Raw genomic sequence first — 22,087 nt, forward strand, 5'->3', positions numbered from 1 at the left:
GTACAGATAAACATTATTTGAAGCATATGTATTTTTATTTTGCATTATTTTAAGAATAAAATATATATTTTTATTTTTCCTAAAAGTTTTTAAAATAAACAAAACTTGCAGGCCAACACCTCCCACCAATGACACTCATCCTTACTCACTACAGGTAAAACCAGTAAGTGGGGATGGAAAGGTACACAAACATTTCTCTAAACTTGCAGGAAATATTTATGAAGTAGATAACTACATCTTAACATAAAATAAGACCATTAGTGTTTTAATACTACAGCTCAGAACCCTCAAATTAAAAAAGGTCTAGAGTTCAAATTAAAAAAGATCAAAATCAAATTATACAGAGTTTGTTGCGTGTGATTTATATATGCATACTTCAACAGTAGGGAACGAAACCTCCAAAGTATGATTGTGACTAGTAATGTATGGCAGTATTTGCTATGGGGAAGGAACTTGACATGCATAGAATGCCATCATTACTACAAAATTAAAATTAGGCTATGCTTTCTGCTTTTTGAACATTTAAAACTTTTTTGGTATTGCGGCACAATTTATTTTAATTTGAAGTCCATCTCTTTTAATTTGAATGCCATCTTTTTTAATTTGAACTTCGCTTTAAATTGAGGATAAAAAAAAAAAAAAAAAGCTGTAGAACAGTGACCTGCATTACGGTACAAATGATGGAAGCACCAGTTATTATGCCGATACCTCAAAATAATTATTAAAGCAGTGGCCAACAATTTTAGTAGTACTAAAAATAATCATCCTACCACTATAATTTTATCAACTTTGTCCTGAGCCATCTTCCCGTAATTTTGCCCTATGGCCTGACCAATAGTTGCTAAAATTAGTAAAACCGAGAGGAATTTCTTCACCACTGACTGCAGTTCTGGCTTAGTCAAGTGAAACCATGCATTGGCTTCAGCAGTCACTCCTAAATACTGACCCAAAGAAAATATTGAGGAACAACACTCCTTATTCTTTAAAAGTCGGCCAGTCAAGCATTGGGAAGGAAATGCAATTAATATCATGCAATAGGTGTAGTATGGTCAACTGAAAATCTAAGGATTGCATAGCATCATGGAGTACTGAATTTACACCCAAAATGTTTAAGAGTAAAATAGTAGATAATGCACACTTCAGTAATGTATGAAATACTAAGTAATTTCACTCCTAACCCAATAATAGTAAAATCTAGTATAAAAAACAATGATGGAAGTAATTTTAATGACCACAACGTATAACTTCTGAAAATATGGATATAAGATTACACTGCTAAAAGATTTCCACATTCAGCCTCTGAGGAACAGGAAAAAATATGTCTGTTCATCTAAATAGACTTGTCCCTTTAAATGAAATTAAGAACTATGAGGGACCACAGTGACCCACAAGCTCGAACACTGTAGCCATTCAGACTTGGCCACCAAGGGTGGAGTACTATCTACAGTATGCCCTGCACAGCATTTATGAATCATTAAGACTTAGCCTTACTAATGTCCAAGGGGGCCGGCCGGAACCCTTATATATAGGGGTATAGGGCGAAAAGTGCAGTCATGAAAAAATTCATGGTGCTTCATTTTGCAATGGAGAATAAAGTAGTATAAGAAATATTTCGTCAAAATTCCTCTTACTTTTGTAGTTACAGGGTAATTAGTAAATGTAACTCAATAAGCCAAAAATATTGATCCGTACAAGAAAATGCAATATTTCTTCTGTTATCGTATATTTTTATAATTACTGTCAAAAAATTATAAAAATATACGGAGGGAACTTAAGTCAGTTTACAGCTGCCAGTGCGAGGAGAAACCTCTTGTAGTGTACACACTCGAGTTTCACCTCTGACATTCGGTTGCTTTTATGTATGTTTATCTTTGTTTCAGCAAGAATTTCATCATGCCAATGAGGAAAAGGCTAGCAAAACATCTCGTTAACATACATTCGAAGAAAATTAGCTCTAATATGATTACAATATATCATAATATACGCGATATTAACGTAGTTAGTGAAGAGAGAGAGGGAGGGGTGCGTGCAGTACCCCAGGCTACGGTCGTTGAGCAAAGGGATCTTCATTTATGACAAATAACATATTTTTGGTTTATTAATACCCAAAAAGTTATATGAAATTCATAATAATCATCATTTATTAAACATTACCTTTGTAAAAAGAGAGTACACGTTCGAGTTTCTCCTCTGACATTCTCTTGCTTTTACGTTTATTTATCTTTGTTTCGGCAAGAATTTCATCATGCCAAAAGAGGAAAACACCTCGCTAACATACAGAAGGAGAAAATTCGCTGAAATAAGCCAAGTTAGTGAGGGAGAGAAAGAGAGTTGCATAGGAAGGAGTGCATAACCTTGCTTGACGCAGTGCCCCAGGCTACAATATATGAGCAAAGGGATCTTCATTTATGATTAAATTATGAGAAATAACAGTTTTGGTTTATTAATACCCAAAACAGAAATATGCATTCATAATAATCATTATTTATTAACATTGTCTTATAAAAACACAAAGGAAAACTGAATGCCCGTATCTCAAAACTATACTTATTGACCTTAAAAATCTATCTTCTCACTTAAAAGCTATAGCACTGTAATTTGGTATATAACTCAGGAAGATATTATAGAACAATCAAATCAAGGCCTTTTTTCCAATTTTTGTTTCGTCTTTTTTTTTTATATATAAATTATTTTTGCCTGATTTATAGGGTTTATTTTTTAACCATAATGAAAAATTCATATCTAGCAAAAAAATGACTTGTAGAAAAAAAACTCCTGATTGGATTGGAGGTCTACATCAGGTCTATACTATATGGTAATAATCCCAGGACTTAATATTAAATATCAAGGGAGGAGACAGAATTTGAAAAATGCTTCTTTTTGGGATAAATCGCCCTGGCGTCACAAAACCGAAGGTCAGAGGCGAAAATCATATGCAGTTTGGAGATGTCCCAAGTCACCTTATCAAGTGGTATGAATATCAAAGTCCTGTCCTTAAAAAATGGCATTAGCCGGCCGGCCCCCTTAAAGGTACTCTAGTAACACCAAACTGAACTACAAAATCATAAGAGCCATACCCTGGCTCAAGCCAAACGCCTGCATTAGCCATCAGTTTCACAAAACTGATGTGTTCATACGCAAGCTGTGGTACTGCCAATTTATAAATTAGCAATTTTTTCTTGTGCCAATAATTTTCATCCTGTGGGATTGAATTATAAAATGGTATTTTCTTTATTCTCATTACAGTGCTCCTCCTTTCATTCTGGCAGCTGGTTTTTTTTAAAAACCCACATTGGGCTTGTTTCCTGTTACCAGCAATTGATTTGTTTTTAGTTATACCCTAATTCACAGTAGCATGTTACTATACTTTCACTACTATACTATTTTCAGTTTTACTTTCTGGAGTGACTTATTTTACACTTTTTTGCTCTAACTTTGGTTTTTATTTTCCATTACTGATTAATGAAGTTTGGCAGGATTTTCATTACAGTTAAAGCTGCATACTGCTACCTATACTACCTCGCCATACTTGTTCAAAGGTAGGAGAGCATGCTTATAGTTCCTTTAATGCTGAATTACTTATCTTTACAGTGCCTGTCATGTCAATGGCATCAAGAACTCTGGATGCTTCATTCCAAGAGTGGTAAGGGTAAACATTATAAGACATCATCCAATGTTTCAACCCCTACAGCTTTCTCCCGAGGAATTTTCCTGCCATCCTTGGGAGCAATTTTATTTTTACTTGTGCCGGGATAGGAGACCGTACTTCCAATTCAATTAACTCATACCTCTACAGTGCCTGTCTTGTCACTGGCATCATGAACCCTGGATGCTTCACTCCAAAAGTCTTAGGGGTAAAAGTATAAAATCCGATATCTCAAACCACTCAGTTTCCTTTTGTTGAAGACTTACCTCCTTGGAAGTCCTCTTTCCAGCGGATTTCCTTTTTACTTTGACTACCTCACCTTCTTTATCTGGCTTTCTCTCATCTTATCATCTTCCAGTTTCTCCTGCACTCATACCTTCCCACCCTTCATTTGATATGGGAGCTGTGGAAGTACTATTTATAATCTGCTTGAAGAAAATGTACTATTTCTTAGAATCAGTTTATGGTTGTTAAAGGTTCATTTGCAGATGAGTTCAGGCTTGTCTGCTAAGCTAAAGCACTCTCTTCTCTTGTCTTCCGCTTTTGCTATACCCAAGGTTTCTATATCATCTCCTTCAGTGCCTACTTCTTTGACAGAGACCACTGTACTAAGTGTTGGCTATGATACTACTGACTGCACCAATGCCTCCTATTATTACAATCACGTCTGCAGCTTTAGGACATCTGTTGATCTCTTCTTGACAAAACCTCTCCAAAAAATTTAATATCTGTCTAGGAAAATTCCTGTCAAATTTCTTGTAGTGTGCCATTAACTGATGAGTTAGATCCCTGTAAGCACAAAAATTATCTCTGTCTATGAAGGATTTCCTCAAAGTATTCATTTACTAATGAGGGGATACCACCTACACAAGGTATTTATGCATATCAAAGGAAAAACTGACCTAATTTCTTCAAGGTGCCTCATTAACCAGTGGGTTAATACCTGTTATGGAAAATTATAGGCAAATTTCCTTTAAAACTACTCATTAAGTAATGGCTACTCATTGAGTGATGGTGCCTACACAAAAGATTCATACATGTCGAGGAAAATTCTAGTCTAATTTCTTTAGCAGACGTTCATTACCACAAGAACCCTCAAGAGACAAAGGCAAAAAAATTTTGATGCACAAAGTAAAAAGTGAAAAGAACATATTCAAGGTTCCCCCTCCGAGTGTAATTCCTCTGGTCCCAAGGTCTCTTCTCCAGGAGGGCAGGCTCCAATAAATCCCCCACTTCACTCCAATGTAAGCTTCTTCCTTGACAATAAGTTTTACTTCATTGTGTGCTGTTCCCCTTCCCACTGACTTCATCTCAACTCTCCTCCTGAAGGAAAGAGGGTCTTCTACTGATGTTACTCCAGTAAATTGTAATATACAGTGGAACCTCTACATACTAAAGTCCCTATGTATGAAAAATTCAGGTTACGAAAGCAATTTTTCAGGTTACAAAAGCAAAGACGAAGATTTTTTTGCTTCTGTATACAAAAACAAATTCAGGTTGCAAAAGGGTAAAGTCCGAGATTCGCCCGGGCCGCCGAGAACAATTTTAAAACTGGCGCGCCGCCAACTCAGTAGACTCGCCACCATCCTCCCGCTCTCCCATTGGTTCCTGATGCTAGTCACCGCCGTAAAATCCTGCTCTCCTATTGGTCAGCATCTGTCCCATCATGCCTCTATGTCAAGGCATTCCTTGACCATTTTCTGCAGCAGCATTATTGTAAACTCCTGTAATTTGTTCGTTCACAAATATTTAGTTTGTTAATGTAAATTAGTGTTAGTGATTTCGCTTTCGTTGCACTGTAAGTTACTTTATCGTGTTGTGTGTGAACTTAATGACTTTCGTTATTAGCCATGGGTCCCAAGAATGTTACTGAAGTTCACAGAAAGAAGAGGATGTTTTCTATGGAGACGAAGATGGAAATAATCAAGAAGTGTTAATGTTTTCTGTCATCTGTTAATGTGTTTCGTAAAATTTAGTGTTAATGTTTTCTGCCCTTTTTTAATGTGTTTAGTAAAGTGTTCATGTTCATGTTTTCTGCCGTTTGTCCTCCCCATCTGTCGCCATTTTCGGACATCACCTCAATTGAAAGGTAAGGTTCCACATTTTACTACATATATGTACACAGTATTTTTTGTACCCTGCACACTGATACACTTTATTTACAGGTACAGTAACGGTTAGGTTAAGTATTGAACGGTCTAAATTGTTGTATTTCATTGTTTATTGGTCAATTTAGCTTTAGTATAAAATTTACTGTGGTGTTTTTGTAGGGCTTGGAACGAATTCGTAACCTGAGGCACTACTGTACTACGAAGGAGCAACCAAAAGAAGAAGAGAAAGGAAGGTGGTGTGTGTGTGTGTGTGTGTGTGTGTGTGTGTGTGTGTGTGTGTGTGTGTGTGTGTGTGTGTGTGTGTGTGTGTGTGTGTGTGGGGTGGGGGGGAGGAATTAAAACTCGGGAGCGTCAAGAGCAAGAGTGAAACATCTTGCTTGGCTCTCCTTCCACTAGCGAGGAAACTCTCTCTCCTACCATTCGCCAACTCTCAGGTGTAAAAGAACTCTCAGGTGTAAAAGGGGCTCTCTCTCTTCTACTCTAGGACTTGCTGGGGGAGGGGAGGGGGTCTGCAAGGTTGCCTCAGCCACATTTTAGGCCCAGACTGCTCTACCTCTACCTATCCCCCTAAATGTTGTAATCTGGGGCAAAATGGGAGGAGGGAAGAGATCAGTCATAGGAAACTCATGTGGGTTGCCATATTGGATTCTTCTCAAACCTTCCTGAAGGATGTGTTTCTTAAACTTTTACTTTTACAGCACTGATGATGCTAACTGAACTAACCTAAGCCCTACCTTAGGCCAAAGGTCAGGATCCAGAGCAATCTTGGTCCTGATGATCCAGGATAAGATGGTTTCTACAGTATTCAATTACTATTTTTTCCTTGAGATAACAACAATGCACAAGAAAAAGATACTCATAAATAATCATGATTATGTTACAGAATTTATAAGTTGTTTCTGTCCTGAAAAAGTGATCAGCTGTACTGCAAAGCAATGCTCTTTCAAACTTAACTAATAATCAATAAATGCTTACAAATAAATCACTTACTCTCTCAATCTTGTCACGTGTCAGATAATTTGCAGGCCATGAGGGGAGGTATTCCGTCAGCTGAGCCTTTATCTTAATCAATGGATCCCACTTCATGTCATAACATGCATACCCCTGCTCGGGGGTCTTTCTCATCACCCGGTTGAACCAGTCTATCAACTCAATAAGTTCATATCGGCGAGGCCTGCAATTTCCAAACTTCTTTTAACTTCCCTGAAAATTTTCATAATATGCAATCTCTATATATAAGTTCTGTTCCAATAGCTCACTTTCAAGTTGAATTTGTTGGGAGGTTAAAGAAAGGTAGCCTAGGCATCCACCATTGTAATTAGCCTAGGAAGATGGTGCTGTGCCTTTTATCAAGATACTCTAGTCTTGTATATAAAGTTTATCATAAACATAAATCTTTTATCTTTCCTTGAAAAACTGCCACTGAAATACAAGAAAGTTCACATATCCCACGTATCATGTATCATGCAGAGATGGAAGTTTGTGAAAGTTCGTAGGTAGAACAATACCTGTATAATTGCTATACCTGTTTCTTCAATTATTTACTTATAATCTTGTCAAAAATCAGATGTTTGTTACCCAAGTTTAACAATTTATTGATATCAAAAGAGAGAACAGATGACTGTGCAAAAACAGTTCATGATATCACTGATTCCCAGAGTTTCATTTGTCCTCTTGAATTAAAATTTTAAATAAATTTTTCACAAATAGTACAAATACATTTAGTATGGATGTTTGACATACTGTACCTCTAAAATAAAAAAAATTCTATTATGTTAATACTTGTAAACTAATACTCCACAGCATTACTACTAAAAACAAATACATTATATAACTACAAAAAAAATTTAATTTAATAACCAGTACAGGCATAAAAGCGAGTCCATGTACGTAGGTCGCATTATCAACAGTTTTACAAACTTATTAAATTACCAAATTTAGCAAATATATGTACTTTTTTTAGTTATCTAGTATTTAGTATGCAAAAATGTTTGGTCAAAGATTTTTCATCTAAAGATTTTTGTGGATACATTTATGAATTTTTTTGGTAAAATTTCTTGCATTGCAGCATGGATTACATCCAAATATAGGACAACAGGGACTTTGGACCTAACTTTTACTCAGCATATACAAATATAGAAGAAGAAAAACTAACTTGCCAAGTAGAATCAAATTTCACCAACATTCTTCTCCATATTATAAAAAAAACCTTATCAAGCCTCATATACAATAGTATAACACAGTGCAAAAATGCACAAACTACTCACCCAACTGCTTCATATGTCTTTCCCACAGCTAAAGGATCTTTCACAGCATTAGCAATTCCTTGTGCCATGTCTCCCACATATACAGGCTGTTTCCAAACGTCTTTACCTCCCTTGGGCAAAGGCACAAACTTTCCCTGTCGTCTCCACAACCCAACATAATACCTGTAAAAGGAACCACTACTGTTCAGATCTACATATTAACTGAAATGATCAATTATCACATTTTTATTCATTCCAATTTAAAAATATGTTTCTGAAAAGAGAAATTTACTAACACCTTTAAAAAATAAAAATAAAAACAAGCAATCTCTCAAAACTACCTCAAGAATCTATCCTCCTGACCATAAACATCACTGGGCCGGAAGACTATAGCCTCTGGGAAAGCATCACGCACAGCTTGTTCGCCAAGTCCTTTTGTCTTCAAATACTGGGAGCCTCCCTTCAGTATATAGCCCTGAAATCATATTTTCTTTGGTTAGTTCTCTAGATGTGGTTCTCAAAATAAAATATTAATCCAATGAGCATACAGTATGAAAAAAATTTAAACTATATTTACCTCATGCTCAATGTTGGAGTTCAAAGCAGACACATGGATAAACCTCTCTACACCCATTTCCTTGCTAATCCTGGCTAAACGTGCTGCACCCTCAATGTGTACCTGTATTGAGTGTTTTAATGACATCAGAATTCCAATAGTAAATTAAATGTTTTGACACTGAAATAAAAGCATGAGTGCCATAATCATAATGATAAATTATGTTATACAACTGATAAAGTGCAGTAAAAAATAAAGTATTGTCAGTATGGTATACTGTAGAAATTTCTATTTTCCATCAATATTACTCACAAGATTTATCCTTCAGACTACAACATGAGACCCACTACATCACAATGATATCTTTACCTGTGGGAACTTGAAGTTCATGGTTTCCCAATCTCGTCCAACTAGGTTTATCACTACACTGGAATGTTTTACTGCTTTTCGAATGGCATCTTCATCACACAGGTGGTATGGGATGAAAAGTACCTGTCCTAAATCACCAGCCAACTTTAAGGGCATCACATCATAGTGATCACCACGGTAGGGGATTACCATCTACAAAAAGAAAGACTATGTTGTCAAGACTGTAATATTCAACCAGAAATTAAACAAAACTTCTGGTATCTACAAACAGCACACTATAGAAAACAGAATATGTAGTAGTATATTCAAGTGTTCACGTTCCTAGCAAAATGTTTTGAAAACTGCACACACAATTTTTATCCATAGGTACATAAAAATATTCTCACTTGATGCTCCTTTTCATAATCCACTGAATCTGTCATCAAGCACACTTACTTCTGTTTTTTTATCTAATCTAGGTAATGTGTTCTTTTATTTAATCTAGAAACTAGCTCTGAGATGTGTATACATCTGTACTACCATAGATCAAGCACTTACCTGTGTACCTGTTTTCCCAAGACGGTTACATATATATCGTCCCATAAACCCAGAGGCACCAAAAATTGTGCATACTATTCCAGAGAAGGATGAACGTCCACCCCTACCCCTTTTCAAAGCAGATACATCAGGCCTTGTGAGAAAACGGACGTCCGATGAATGTCGCTGCTGCTGTATTCCAGCAATGGCTGCCGAACGGGCTCCCAATCCATATCCTGCACAAAACATATGAAATTCATTCATAAATTAACTTCTTACTACCCTCGCATAATCATTTGCCTTCAGTAAATTTTCTTATGTATGACCATTAGTATTGTTGATGAAAAATATATCTTAGACCTCTCAATGTTCCACAACAATCAGACTGTGGAGCTTATTTTAAAATCAATGAGTGATAGGCAAATGAAATGTGGCAAACTAGTTGTTTCCTTGAGCCATATCATTTTACAAGAAAGTTTTGCCTTGCGCATACATGTACCTGTACTGTATTTACATCACCATATGTGAACAATTTAAGTAATACCAAAAATGTAGGAAGCACTTTTAAAATACTACTGTAAACACACTTAAAAGAAAACAGCGCTTAATTTGTTTAAAAGTGCCTTAAACAAATTAATGAACACAAAACAAAATGTACAAAGGAAGACTGCACACCTGAATGAATCACTTACATTCTAAGTGTATAAGCTCTGCATTAATATGGCTTTACTTCAGTCTCTGTATTTAATCAACCATGAAGGCCGCTCCTATCCTACACAATACTACCTACCTGGTAGATGTGTTTTTAGTTCTTACTTGAACGTTTTACTCGATAAAATACAATAACCATCATACACACATACACATTATATATGATTATATATATATATATATATATATATATATAATATAATTCATATATAATACATACATACATACATACATACATACATACATATATATATATATATATATATATATATATATATATATATATTATATATATACACACACATATATATATATATATATATATATATATATATATATATATATATATATATATATATATAATTTGTAAGCAATCTTAATTCACATTTACCAAGTGTTTGTTACAATATGTATCAGTACTGTATTTACAGATACTTATCACTAAAATATTTATTGCACATTATAAAGATGAAATCTAAATAAATTATGTAATCACAACAATTTATGGTTAACATTGATAGTGGTGTCATGTGTATTTAATAATTAAGAAAATTAGCTTGGGCATATACAATATGAAATACAGCAGCCATCTTATTAAATCTTCGAACAACTGGCTGATGTTTGTTTACGGCAGGCTAGTTATGGAGTAGAGGGATCCAAGCGCATGCATCCCCGGATTTTTAACATTTCTTTTAACCCTCTGTCCGACAACGAAAACTCGGACGTTGGTTTCCTGCCCATTTCAGAACATTGTTTACGGAGTAAGTATCGTGGAGGAAGAATTGATTCCCTACAGTTATTACACTATTTGTATTCAAATTCTATGTAACTAATCTCTACATATAGTTAGTTATCTCGTGCGTCACGATATCAATGTTTCGTTGTTATGTATTCAACTCCCGTCGCCGCCTCTAACAGGTGTTGGGAACCTTTGTCAAAATATGACGCTATGCTGTTCTTTGCACACTAATAATTCTGCAAATACGACATAATGCACAATTAAAACTTTGAGCAATTACAAGTTAATTGTATGAACTTTAATTCAGCTAATCTGCTATAAGCTATTTCAAGCGTTTTTTGAGAAGCATCTCAAGTCTAAATTTCCCCAGGTCACACTTTTTTTCTGCTACAAAGTAAATTACTGAAACCACATATTCAAAATCACGAAATCAAATACGTATAGTCTAGGTCTACAATATCAATGAAACGATACCCAATTTACCATTATTCAATTTGTGCACAAGACCTATCGAACAGCAATAATATGAATGCAAAAATTTATGCAAACGAATAATTATTTGAAATTTAAAAAACAATTTCCTTTTCATAAGACAATAACACGATTTTAATATGTAACAACGTTTGAAAGAGAGAAAAATTAATATTTCATTAAACACCGATCAACGCATAATACTAGCGCTATGAATTTCCTTTCAAGTATTTGGGCCTTTTTTTTAAAGAAATTGATTACAAAAGATGGGTTTCCATCTTGGAATTCCCGTAATATTTATAGCACGTGGTTAGTGTGTGAAGATGAAGGTTTCGAATGTCAACGTCTTCTCGGGCGAAGGTCAAAAACTGATCCGAGTGATGAACCAGACGCACCGGTAAGGTTTCCGGGACTCCAACTTTGGTTGTTTCGCGCTGTGTTCGATTTTACTGAAATTCGGTCAGGAATTTTCATTATTATTCCCAGAAATATAATTCAAAATACTTACATATACACAGTAATGAGAAACAATACTTCAAAATTAAGAAACTGCACATACTAAATCAAAATACTGATCACCGCAACACCGTTGAACATCGCCATTATATTCACATTGACCCGAGCAAAAAAATTTTTTTAGCATATCTAGATATACTTGGATTCAGAAGTTTTTATCGATTCTAAACAAAATTTTTAGATCTTGAGACTATGGTTCCAACCAAAAGCATAAATTTACATAGAAATCTCATAATAGCCTTCAAACCTTGAACACGACCTTTCCCTTTTCAACCAAATGGCAAAGGTTTATCCATCATACTTTGCTCTTGACTTGAACGAACTCAACAAGAGGTAGAATTACTCAACGTGAGAAAGTTACGTTTTTAGTAGATATTTTTATGTCACCTCTGTATTCCAAGGTCCAACAGAACTAAATGGGATAGCCCAAGCAATAGGCGGCCGGTTCAGAACATAATAAACAGTACCTATTTCGATTTAAAATACTGAACCTACAGTATTTACTAGCACAAAGATTTGAATTTCCACTCAAGCTTTCATTTCTAATTTAAATAAAAGGTTCAAACTTAACTGCTTCTCACTTGCAGTTAAATTAATAATGTGTAAGTACTTTCAACTTGCACTTACTTTAAGTGCGAGTTAAAAATTAACGGCTATTTGGTGCATTTTCAAGACGACCTCACCACAAACCATAACGCTGATTTCAGACTTGCCCTTACGCCTCTTTTTACTTACTGTTCCCTTAAACAAAGACAGACAACTTCCTGTATGAAAACCATCAAAATAAAAACAGCGAATTCAACCCTTACAAGAGCATCTTTTGATTCCAGATACAACGACCTTGTCAGTTTGAACCCCTCCGTCAAGATCTTATACTTTCGAACATCTTTTTTGAACATCGTGTGAATTTTAACCTGCGTAAACACACAATTCTGATTCGTCAGAGATTTGTGTGACATGTGTCAAAGCTATTAAGCCATGGCTGCAGAAATCCTTTCACTGATATTAATGCATTTTGTTTCGGTAGAACTGAAGGGACATTCTTTTTTAAACACAACATCGAAGTTCAACAAGTAACAACACCATGAAGCTGATAAACTTGAAGAAACCTACGAAAGGCAGCAAAGCAGACTTAGGAAGGAAATGGCCACCACTTCGCATACGTCTCGCAGCTTTCAAGGCAAACCATGCCATCGCTCCCACAAGTCAAAAACCTAGACTCCACAAACCATGCCAATTTTACAAGGAAAGCTCGGCGGGGAGCTGTGTCTAGTACCAACCCTTCCCGGAAGGACGTACAAACATAGTTAATTTCTCAAATGAAATCTCCGTGCGAAGCTCTCTGATAGAATTACCAAAAACGAAAACATCTGAACCAGGATTAATAGTGTAACCAGGATTAATAGAGTACACTATTAATCCAGTGAAAGAACATAGCCAAGATTAAAATGACTTACGAATACAGTACTAAAAATCACATTGCGGCTGGAAAAAACCATTGGTTACTGAAATCCTTGTGCAGTGGGAGTGGGTACCTCCCCATACAAAGATTAAATAACGAAAGCAGCAACAAAATACAATTCCTTTCCCCATGCGAGATTTATTAACGACGGAATCAAGACAATCGCAGTAACAGGAAAATGCGGTCCTTACAAACACCAATGCTGCATCTCTAGACTATAATCACTTCATTCAAACGAACCTTCCCACTGCCCCACGCAAATAAAATCCTGGAAGTCTACAACACAACTACTCTTTCCTCAGGGCCATATCCGTTCCAAAATGACCTCCAGTCACTTGTCCATCCTCCCTTCCTTCCTGAGAGAGGGGGGAGAGGATGAGAGGCGGAGAAAGGAGAGGGAGAGAGAGAGACGAGGAGAGAAGAAGAGAAGAGAGAGAGAGAGAGAGACTACCAGGTTGCTGGAGTTTGGCTGACGCTACGGTCACCTTGATGTACTTACCCGATTTGTTAGTAGTGACATAAGACCAATGAACACGACATTTTAAAAGCAGAAAACTATCAAGCTCAAAAGACATGTAAACGCCGGTGATTCCTGAAGATCTGAAAATTGTTATGAAGAGCCAGAGTAAAAATTCTCAGTAATGCACTGTACACATAATGAATAGGCGTGATCCGAGTAATTAGGGCTTTTAGAAAGAAAAAAACTTGCCAGGAAGCTTTCGGCTGTTAAATATGAAATAACTACAAAATCTGAATCAATGTCATGTCAGCTCTGCAAAATTTAAATCAATGTCGTGTAAGCTAAGTTTATATAAAAAAAAATGAAAATGTGATTTTCATTAAAACTAATAAATGTCCGTTAGCCCTACTTTTCCTATAACCGCTCATACAACAATGAAAAGCTAGTTGGAGTGGTTAGACACCTAGACTAGAGACCCAGAAAATAAATAAAGTGCAAGGATCTATAGGTGAGGCTGAGAAAGCTATGAAAAAATGAAAGCAGACGGTCAGAAAGGACGCTAACAACATTTTATAGTACGCGGTGCTCTGGCGAGACGTAACCCCCCACCCAACCCCCCCACACAAGTCTTCGTCTCAGTTGTTACCAGAAAATCATCCAAACTGTCCACCGTAGCATCCAGCAATAAAAAAGGGGTAAACAGTCTTGATATAGTACCTACTACTCGTATGTGGAATAATGAACGGCTTAATTATTCTATTCCTGTAAGCCGCCAGCCGAAACAAAGCCGGCTTTACAACTTACAAGGGCAAAGGTGAGAAGAATATCCAAGCTCCTATAGGCCAATATCGAACCTATCGTACATATCAAAACTAGTTCATGAACAAACTTTGAAACAACTCTATTTTAAAACTGATAATCAGTCAAAAAAAAAAAAAAAAAAAAAAAAAACTCAACAGAGACTACACTGTGAGCAATTATAAATGTTATGATAAAAACTATGGCAAATGGAAGATGTGGCATCCTGGTTATGCTCGAGCGAAGTGCTGCATTTGACACAGCTGATCACGATCTGCTGCTTGAAGACCTGAGAGCAGTAGGTATCGAAGAAGATACACTCAAATGGTACAAAAGCTACTTAGAAAACAGGGAGGTTACAGTGGTTATTTTAACTGTGTAATCAGAAAAGAAAGACCTAACAGCGTCATGGGTCCACTGCTATTTGGGAAGGTTAGGTATAAACTATATGCTGATGATACTCGGTTCTACTTCCTGTCGAAACGGTAGAAGACGCTAATAGTAAAATCAATGCAATAGTGAATGGAAAAAAAAAATGGGTGTCGACGAAGAAATCGAAGCTTAATATAGACAAAACTGAGTGTTTGCTATTAGGATCTGACAGTGCACTACGAAAATATGAGCAGTTCAAGAGAATAACTATTGGTTCGTCATCAATAAACATTGTACAGCAGCCGTGAAGAACTTACAAATATTGTCGATGAAAAAACATATTGCATACTGTAAATACCTGTAACTATCATGTTAGACACATTGCATTTATTAGAAAATATTTAAATAAAGATACTCTGAAGACAGCAATTTGCAACCAAATACTTTCGAGGCTTCACTACTGCAGCGTCTCTCTAACTAACTACCTTGCAAGGAGTTACAACATAGAACGGCCAGATTTCTGAAAGGCCTTTGTTCCCGTGAAAGAATAATCCCAGCACTAAATTGAGCTACATTGGTTCCCAGTCAAAGCAAGAACGCAATAAAAAATATTTCTTAGTCTTTGAAGCACTAAAATATGGTGAACCCAAATATCTAAAAAAACTGCTTGAGCTTTTAGACATGAATATTGTAATCTGACATGCAAATCAACCATATAAGCTATTTAACCAAGAATAAATTACTAGTCGGTCCAGAGAGCATTTGAACTAGACTCTTCTATTCTGCAGGAGGTACAATAATGACGAGCAAACACTAAAAGACAATTATAACACATAAGCAACTTATTTTCAAAACGTACAAGGCCCCCCCCCCCTTAACCCCCCCCCCCCCCCCCCCCAAGGGATGGAATCAATCATCCCTGCGGCTGCTGTAGCTCCATAAGACTATAACTTAAACAAGTCAACTGTCGCGACGTAAACTCCCACCCATCTCCCGGGAAAATGGATCACCGTTGTAGATTTACAGGAACCATAACGTACAACACAAGTCTTCGTCCCAGTTGTTACCCCAAATTCGTCCAAACTACCAAAAGAAGCATGAAAAAAATTAACGCATTGTTTTGGTATACCTACCAATCTTACGTGGTAAAAATAACGGAGTATTATTTTATACCCATTTAAGCCGCGAGCCGAAACGTGGATTTAAAAAAAATACTACGAATTATTCCATCATTCTAGAGGGGGATAATAATAATAATTATAAATTGATAAGATGCTCACAAGCTTACCTATTGATATCTTGCTATGAAACTCGTGGTTTTTTTTTTTTAAAGCTGTTGATTTAATACTTTTCGTCTGTGAGATTACTTCACTATGAGCCTCACTTTGGATTATTCAATTACTCCGTTTTCTAAAAAAAAGTCCATATCTCAAAACTGGATAAGTCTTGCACTCAGGCGATTTTTTCTTTATCCAATTAAATCGACTAGCATTTTTAAATCAATGAGATGATTCATCTTCCCCTCTTACAATCACTCTCGGGTGGGACTGTGACATGGTTTCGATCGTTTTCGTTTTCTATCTCTTCTTCTGGGCATAAATACGAGAAGTCATAACGCATCACTACTGGAAAAATATTCACAATATTATTGTTTTAGAGAGCGTAAGAAGTGATATTTCCACGTGCGAGAACTAACGCCAACAAGTAGCAGAATGAGATGGTTTCCAAACCTTACAGTATAAATAGTGAAAAATGAAAAGTCAAGAAATGACAGCCAACACAATCCGAAGGAGAGTGACAATATTGGAGATTTCACAGCTCTACTACATTTTTCGACGGATAAAGGACTATAATAGAGAACTGCCCTATTTCAATATTACATACATGTAGATGCAATGAGGGGTCGTAACTGTCCTCATTGTTAGAAGAAAATCTTCTTCCATAAGAGGATAGCAATTCAGGAATACGACTGGAAGTTAGAAAAGAAGGGATGACGACGAAAATGACATTTAAGAACTATAATGCAAGGTATACTGGTTGTGGGAACGTAAGCCTTGCCTGGTACGAAAAGTCATCTGGGCAAAGCGGCAAACACAAATAAGGTTCGGAACGAACGTCCGCAGGTCATCGTTCAGTGGAGAGGTGAGGCGGCATAATAAAGGAAGAGGATTTTGGTGTAATCCATGGTATACCCGCCTTCTCCAAGCGTGTCCCAAGGATATACACAACGAACCACCCACCTGCGCGAGTAACGTCTAAAGGGGGTTTCACCAACGCCACAATTCAAGATGGCGTTGGTTTCACACGGTCAAACATGTTGTTCAACACGCTCATCAAACTTCCAACACAACATGCTTGAAGAGCTTTTACACGTCCAAACCAAAGAGACAGACAACCTCAGTCTTACCAAAGACGAGGTGATGGCAATTGGGGTAGTGATTGCGCTCAAGGAAAAGAAAAAGCGGTCAACATGGACAAAGGACTGGTTATTAAAAAGGCACCAAATTTCTCATACCAACATTATGAAAGAGCTGAAACTCCAGCCAGATGATTGGCGTAATTATATGCGCGTGGATGAGACGACATATTTAGAGATTTTGAATTTGGTCAATCTATTCATTACTCATAACGACACCTCTATGAGGAAACCCATTAAGGTGGCCATTTAGAATCTTAATAAAATAATGTTATAATCCAGATTTCTTAAAAATATGTTGTAATCCAGATTTGTATGAATTTGCAAATTATTTTAATAAGAAGTCTGGAAACATTTTAAATCCTTATAGACAAATATAGATAGGTAGGTAGATAGATAAGAGATATTTATAGATACACATAACACGATAAAACCATACAACTCGACCCTTCATCAACACAATCCAAATTTGATGTACTTTCTCTTGGCAACTTTTGGTCACAAATGAACATCAAGTCTTCAAAATACCAGTATGTGGATGTGTATGTCATCAGGTAATTTGCCAGACTTATTGGAGCTTTCAAGTTTACGTAGTTCTCTTCTGAAGGAACTAAGAAGACAATTGATTTTTTTGGTCACATCCTGCCTTGTGCACCGAGGGTCAAGTTCTCTTAGTTTTGCATGTAATTCCTCTATACCAATATTTCCCAAATTCTTATTAGAACAATCTTTAGATTTTACCTTCCATAGTGCTTGGTGTTTCCTATATATTTCTATGAAATCAACCATAATTTCTCTTTGTCTCTAACTGCGCACTCATGTTGTAATTTTACTTGGAAATAGCCGTCTCTTTGTCAGTGAAGGAGCTGCCTAAAGATGTTACCACCTCGAGAACTGAATAAGTATGACGTAATTGACGTTTGGAGACTGATGCTTGTTCAGACTTTAACACGAACCAGCAAGCTCCGCCCACAAAAGTCAGACCAGAGATCAGACTTCCAACTCATTCGTTGGTCCAACATGTTTACCCGTTTCACACAGTCAAACATACTCTCAAACATCATGTTGTCAAAAGTGTTCATGAGCAAGTTTGACCGTGTGAAACCCCTTTAAATTCTATAGAGAAAACAGTCGGAGGACAAGTAATGCCACAGATTGTAAACTGTGACAGGCCACACAGCGGCAAACGTACCAGGTGCTCAAAGTACCCAGCGGCAAGACAGCGGATGGTCCAGTCATGGCCGACCATGGGTGCAGTACCAACAACTGATGGAAGAAACCAAGGTCTAAAGCTTGGAAGAAACAGCCACTTGGATAATCCAAGTCAAGTTGGGCCTCAAGAAGTCAAGTCTACTGAGGCAGTGATGTGATAGTGGGGTACCAGAAATGAACAACCCATTTGTTTGTTTGTATGGTGCTTTTACGTTGCATGGAACCAGTGGTTATTCAGCAACGGGACCAACGGCTTTACGTGACTTCCGAACCACGTCGAAAGTGAACTTCTATCACCGAAAATACACCTCTCTCACTCCTCAATGGAATGGCCGAGAATCGAACACGCGACCACCGAGGTGGAACGCTAATACCATACCAACTACGCCCCTTCCGCTTTTCGTACGCATAAAATAAAGCGAGAGGGAGACAGCCCAGAGCGTTCTCATAGAAAATATTCATCTCAATATGAAATTAAAAGTACAAAACGGCATAGTATACAGTAACTTTGAATAATCTTCAACAACAACACAAGTAAGTCGTTTCTAAAAGAACACATTAATATTAGGAGGAGTTCGAGGAAAGAATCAGCGATGAGGAAGAAACTGATAGGAAAACGATATAATCGACGTAAAGTTAATGGTTCAAATACAACATGAGTCAGTGATGCCAACCCTCTAACCCCACAGGAGACGAGAAATTACACTACATAACTGAAAATTACCAAACATTCTGCGGTTATGATAATAAATAAATCTTTAGATTATGTTTATATCCAATATCACTAATACTAATAAGCATATCGATCTAATCCTGCCTTGTTACAATTACCCTACACTTGAAAATATTGACCCGCTGTTCAAGATTTTGCCCAGATTACCCTACGCGTACGGAAATTACCCTACAGTTGGCAACATTGACATGAGTATTCAAGCACTGGAAACTCACACAGGCAGCAGATGGCGCAGGAGTCAACCAGATTATTAAATTCTATAACAAGGTTTCGATGCACACTACATATGGCAAGAGATTGTTACCTATTGGGGGTGAGTGAGTGCTAGATTTTATAACTGGGATACAGCTACCCATGGCAGGTTACGAGAATCGAGGAGGGGTAGCACAAGTGATTTTAGACCTAAAGAAATGAAATTGGACATTGCTTTATCACTATGGTCATGACTTACTCTTAGTTTCAAGAGTAATAGATCTGGAAAATAAAATTTAGGCCACAAGTCAAGTCCTGGTACATTATAGGTCATTCAGTTCCCCTATGAAGCAAGTGTAAGGAGAGGAGGGAAAGTAAGCTGGCAGAAATTGAATATGAAGAGAGGAATGGATGGGGCTGCAGCTAAGGGACATTCCCAAGAATTTTAAGTAACGCCTACAGTGCACCGCATAAGGTACACTTCTTCCCAGCTTTAACCCATTTTTATATGGGGTCGCCGTCGTGAATGAGTCGTCTCCATCGATTTCTGTCCTGTACATCGTTCTCGTTAATAGCTTTCCATAACATTCCCCTACACAATCACGCCATCTTTTTCTTGGTCTTCCCTTCTTCCTTCTACCCGCACTTCCATTTCCATATAGTCTTCCAACATGACGTTCCTCTCTTCGTAACAGGTGTCCATATCATCGAAGCCTTCTCACCTGTATTTTCTTTGATATTTCAACTACCTTTGTCGATCCTCTTACAGACTCATCTCTAATCCTATCTTCCCTTGTTACTCCCGACATCTATTTCAACTACATCCATCATCATCTCTGTTTTCCTCATAGTTGCCGTTTCTGTTCCATATAACATTGCTGGTCTAACCACCGTCCTATGAAACCTTTCCTTCTATTCAGAGGAACCTTCTTGTCACAGAGGACCCCTGATGCAGACCAGTTAGTTATTCCATCTTGCCTGAATTCGATGTCTCACCTCTTGGTCCATGGCTCTTGTTAGTAGTTGTATTACTTTATCCTCCAATGTTGTGAGATCTACGGCAATAAATCCGGAAGGGATTTAGTGGCGTCAGTGTACCTTATGTCCCGCGTAAGGTACACTGACGGCACTAAATCCCTTCCGGATAAGCTTCAAGAGTTTAAGTACGGACAACAATCTCACAACGTTGGAAGATAAAGTAATACAACTACTAACAAGAACCATGGACCACATGCTCAGAAGTTTAAATACATATTTTGCAATGCCAAAAAGATATTTTCACTGTGGTCAACAAAGAGATTAGGGGTATTCTAAGAAATGGTATTTATTTTGTTCCGGCATTTTCATCCTTCATTATGACGTAGTTGTTAATACTGCTAGATTATATTACTTATTCGTCTCAAAAACCATTATTTTCCAAACCTTGTTTACCTCCATAACATGCATAATTGTGAGTAGATACCCACTACTATTATTACTGCTACTCCTTTATCATTATTACTGTAAGCTATGTTGGGAACACTTCTTATTTTTACTGTCACAAACCTGGTAGCCATTTCCTTCAGTATTACCATCTTGTATGCTTCTCGTTATTGACATTTAGAAGTGTACTACTCGGAAAGGTTATCCCACGTCCTTTTAGAAGTGAATATGTAATTTATATGGGTATAGCAAATACTGTACTGTAATTCGTTGTTGTAACCTAGTATTAGTCTGGGTGTTGTGTATGTATTGCTAAATGATGGTCAAGTCCCTTACAAGATGAGAGGGGGAGCTCAATAAAGCAACCTCTCACGAGGCCCAATGAATTTCTTACATATGTTCCTGGTCGAAATAGGACTGTTAGAGGAACAACATGGAAATGCACAGAGAAATCCAAAACTTGTATGTGCAAATGTTATATCACGTTTGGAACTGGAATTCACGTAATATAAACGTGTAACTATAGTAATCCCAAGTTGCAACAATTAATTTCATGTAACTTTTTTTTTTTTTTTTTTTTACACGTGACAGTTTCCCAGAAAAATACTTTCCCCCATCGAAAGGTTTATAATTTGATCAGAACAAACTTGCCATGAAACATTTTCTTACAATGGTCTTTCACAAATTACAGCGTAACACTGGGTGCCTGCACGACAGGTTTGCTACTAGCGGTTCAGTAAGCCGTGCTGGTAGAATATTGTGCAAGAGTTCTACATTCATATCAAACCACAGCAACAGTATAAAGACAATTAATAATTTTGCCATTGTCAACTTTCAAACACGCCATATTCATTTGGGACATACAATCCATTATATATATATATATATATATATATATATATATATATATATATATTATATATATATATATATGGTGAAACGGTCACAAGCAAATATCAGTCACAAGATGGATCTAATACATATGAATGAAGGTTATAAGTGGGGTTTCTGTGTCAAATTATATTTTATATGCTTTTCGCAAGATCTTATAACAAGCTTTCATCCGTCCAATTGTTATACATTTACACAATATATATAAAACTAACAAACACTGTTGACTTTTTTTTTCACTTGGCTTT

At 36.8% G+C, this 22,087-nt stretch overlaps 1 protein-coding gene across 1 annotated transcript in view; it reads right to left on the reverse strand.

Moving 5' to 3' along the window:
- Positions 1 to 22,087, reverse strand: part of LOC135205609 (NADH dehydrogenase [ubiquinone] 1 alpha subcomplex subunit 9, mitochondrial-like) — a 54,152-nt gene that overhangs the window by 359 nt on the left and 31,706 nt on the right. The window contains exons 2-7 of the mRNA XM_064236394.1: positions 9,466 to 9,680; positions 8,929 to 9,120; positions 8,581 to 8,682; positions 8,345 to 8,478; positions 8,025 to 8,186; positions 6,744 to 6,931 (exon numbers count right to left, since the gene is read on the reverse strand). Of these exons, the coding sequence (XP_064092464.1) occupies positions 6,744 to 6,931; positions 8,025 to 8,186; positions 8,345 to 8,478; positions 8,581 to 8,682; positions 8,929 to 9,120; positions 9,466 to 9,680 (993 nt within the window). The remainder of the gene's footprint in view (positions 1 to 6,743; positions 6,932 to 8,024; positions 8,187 to 8,344; positions 8,479 to 8,580; positions 8,683 to 8,928; positions 9,121 to 9,465; positions 9,681 to 22,087) is intronic.

Source organism: Macrobrachium nipponense, chromosome 24 (genome assembly GCF_015104395.2).
Source record: "Macrobrachium nipponense isolate FS-2020 chromosome 24, ASM1510439v2, whole genome shotgun sequence".
In the NCBI taxonomy this organism is placed as follows: Eukaryota; Metazoa; Arthropoda; class Malacostraca; order Decapoda; family Palaemonidae; genus Macrobrachium; species Macrobrachium nipponense.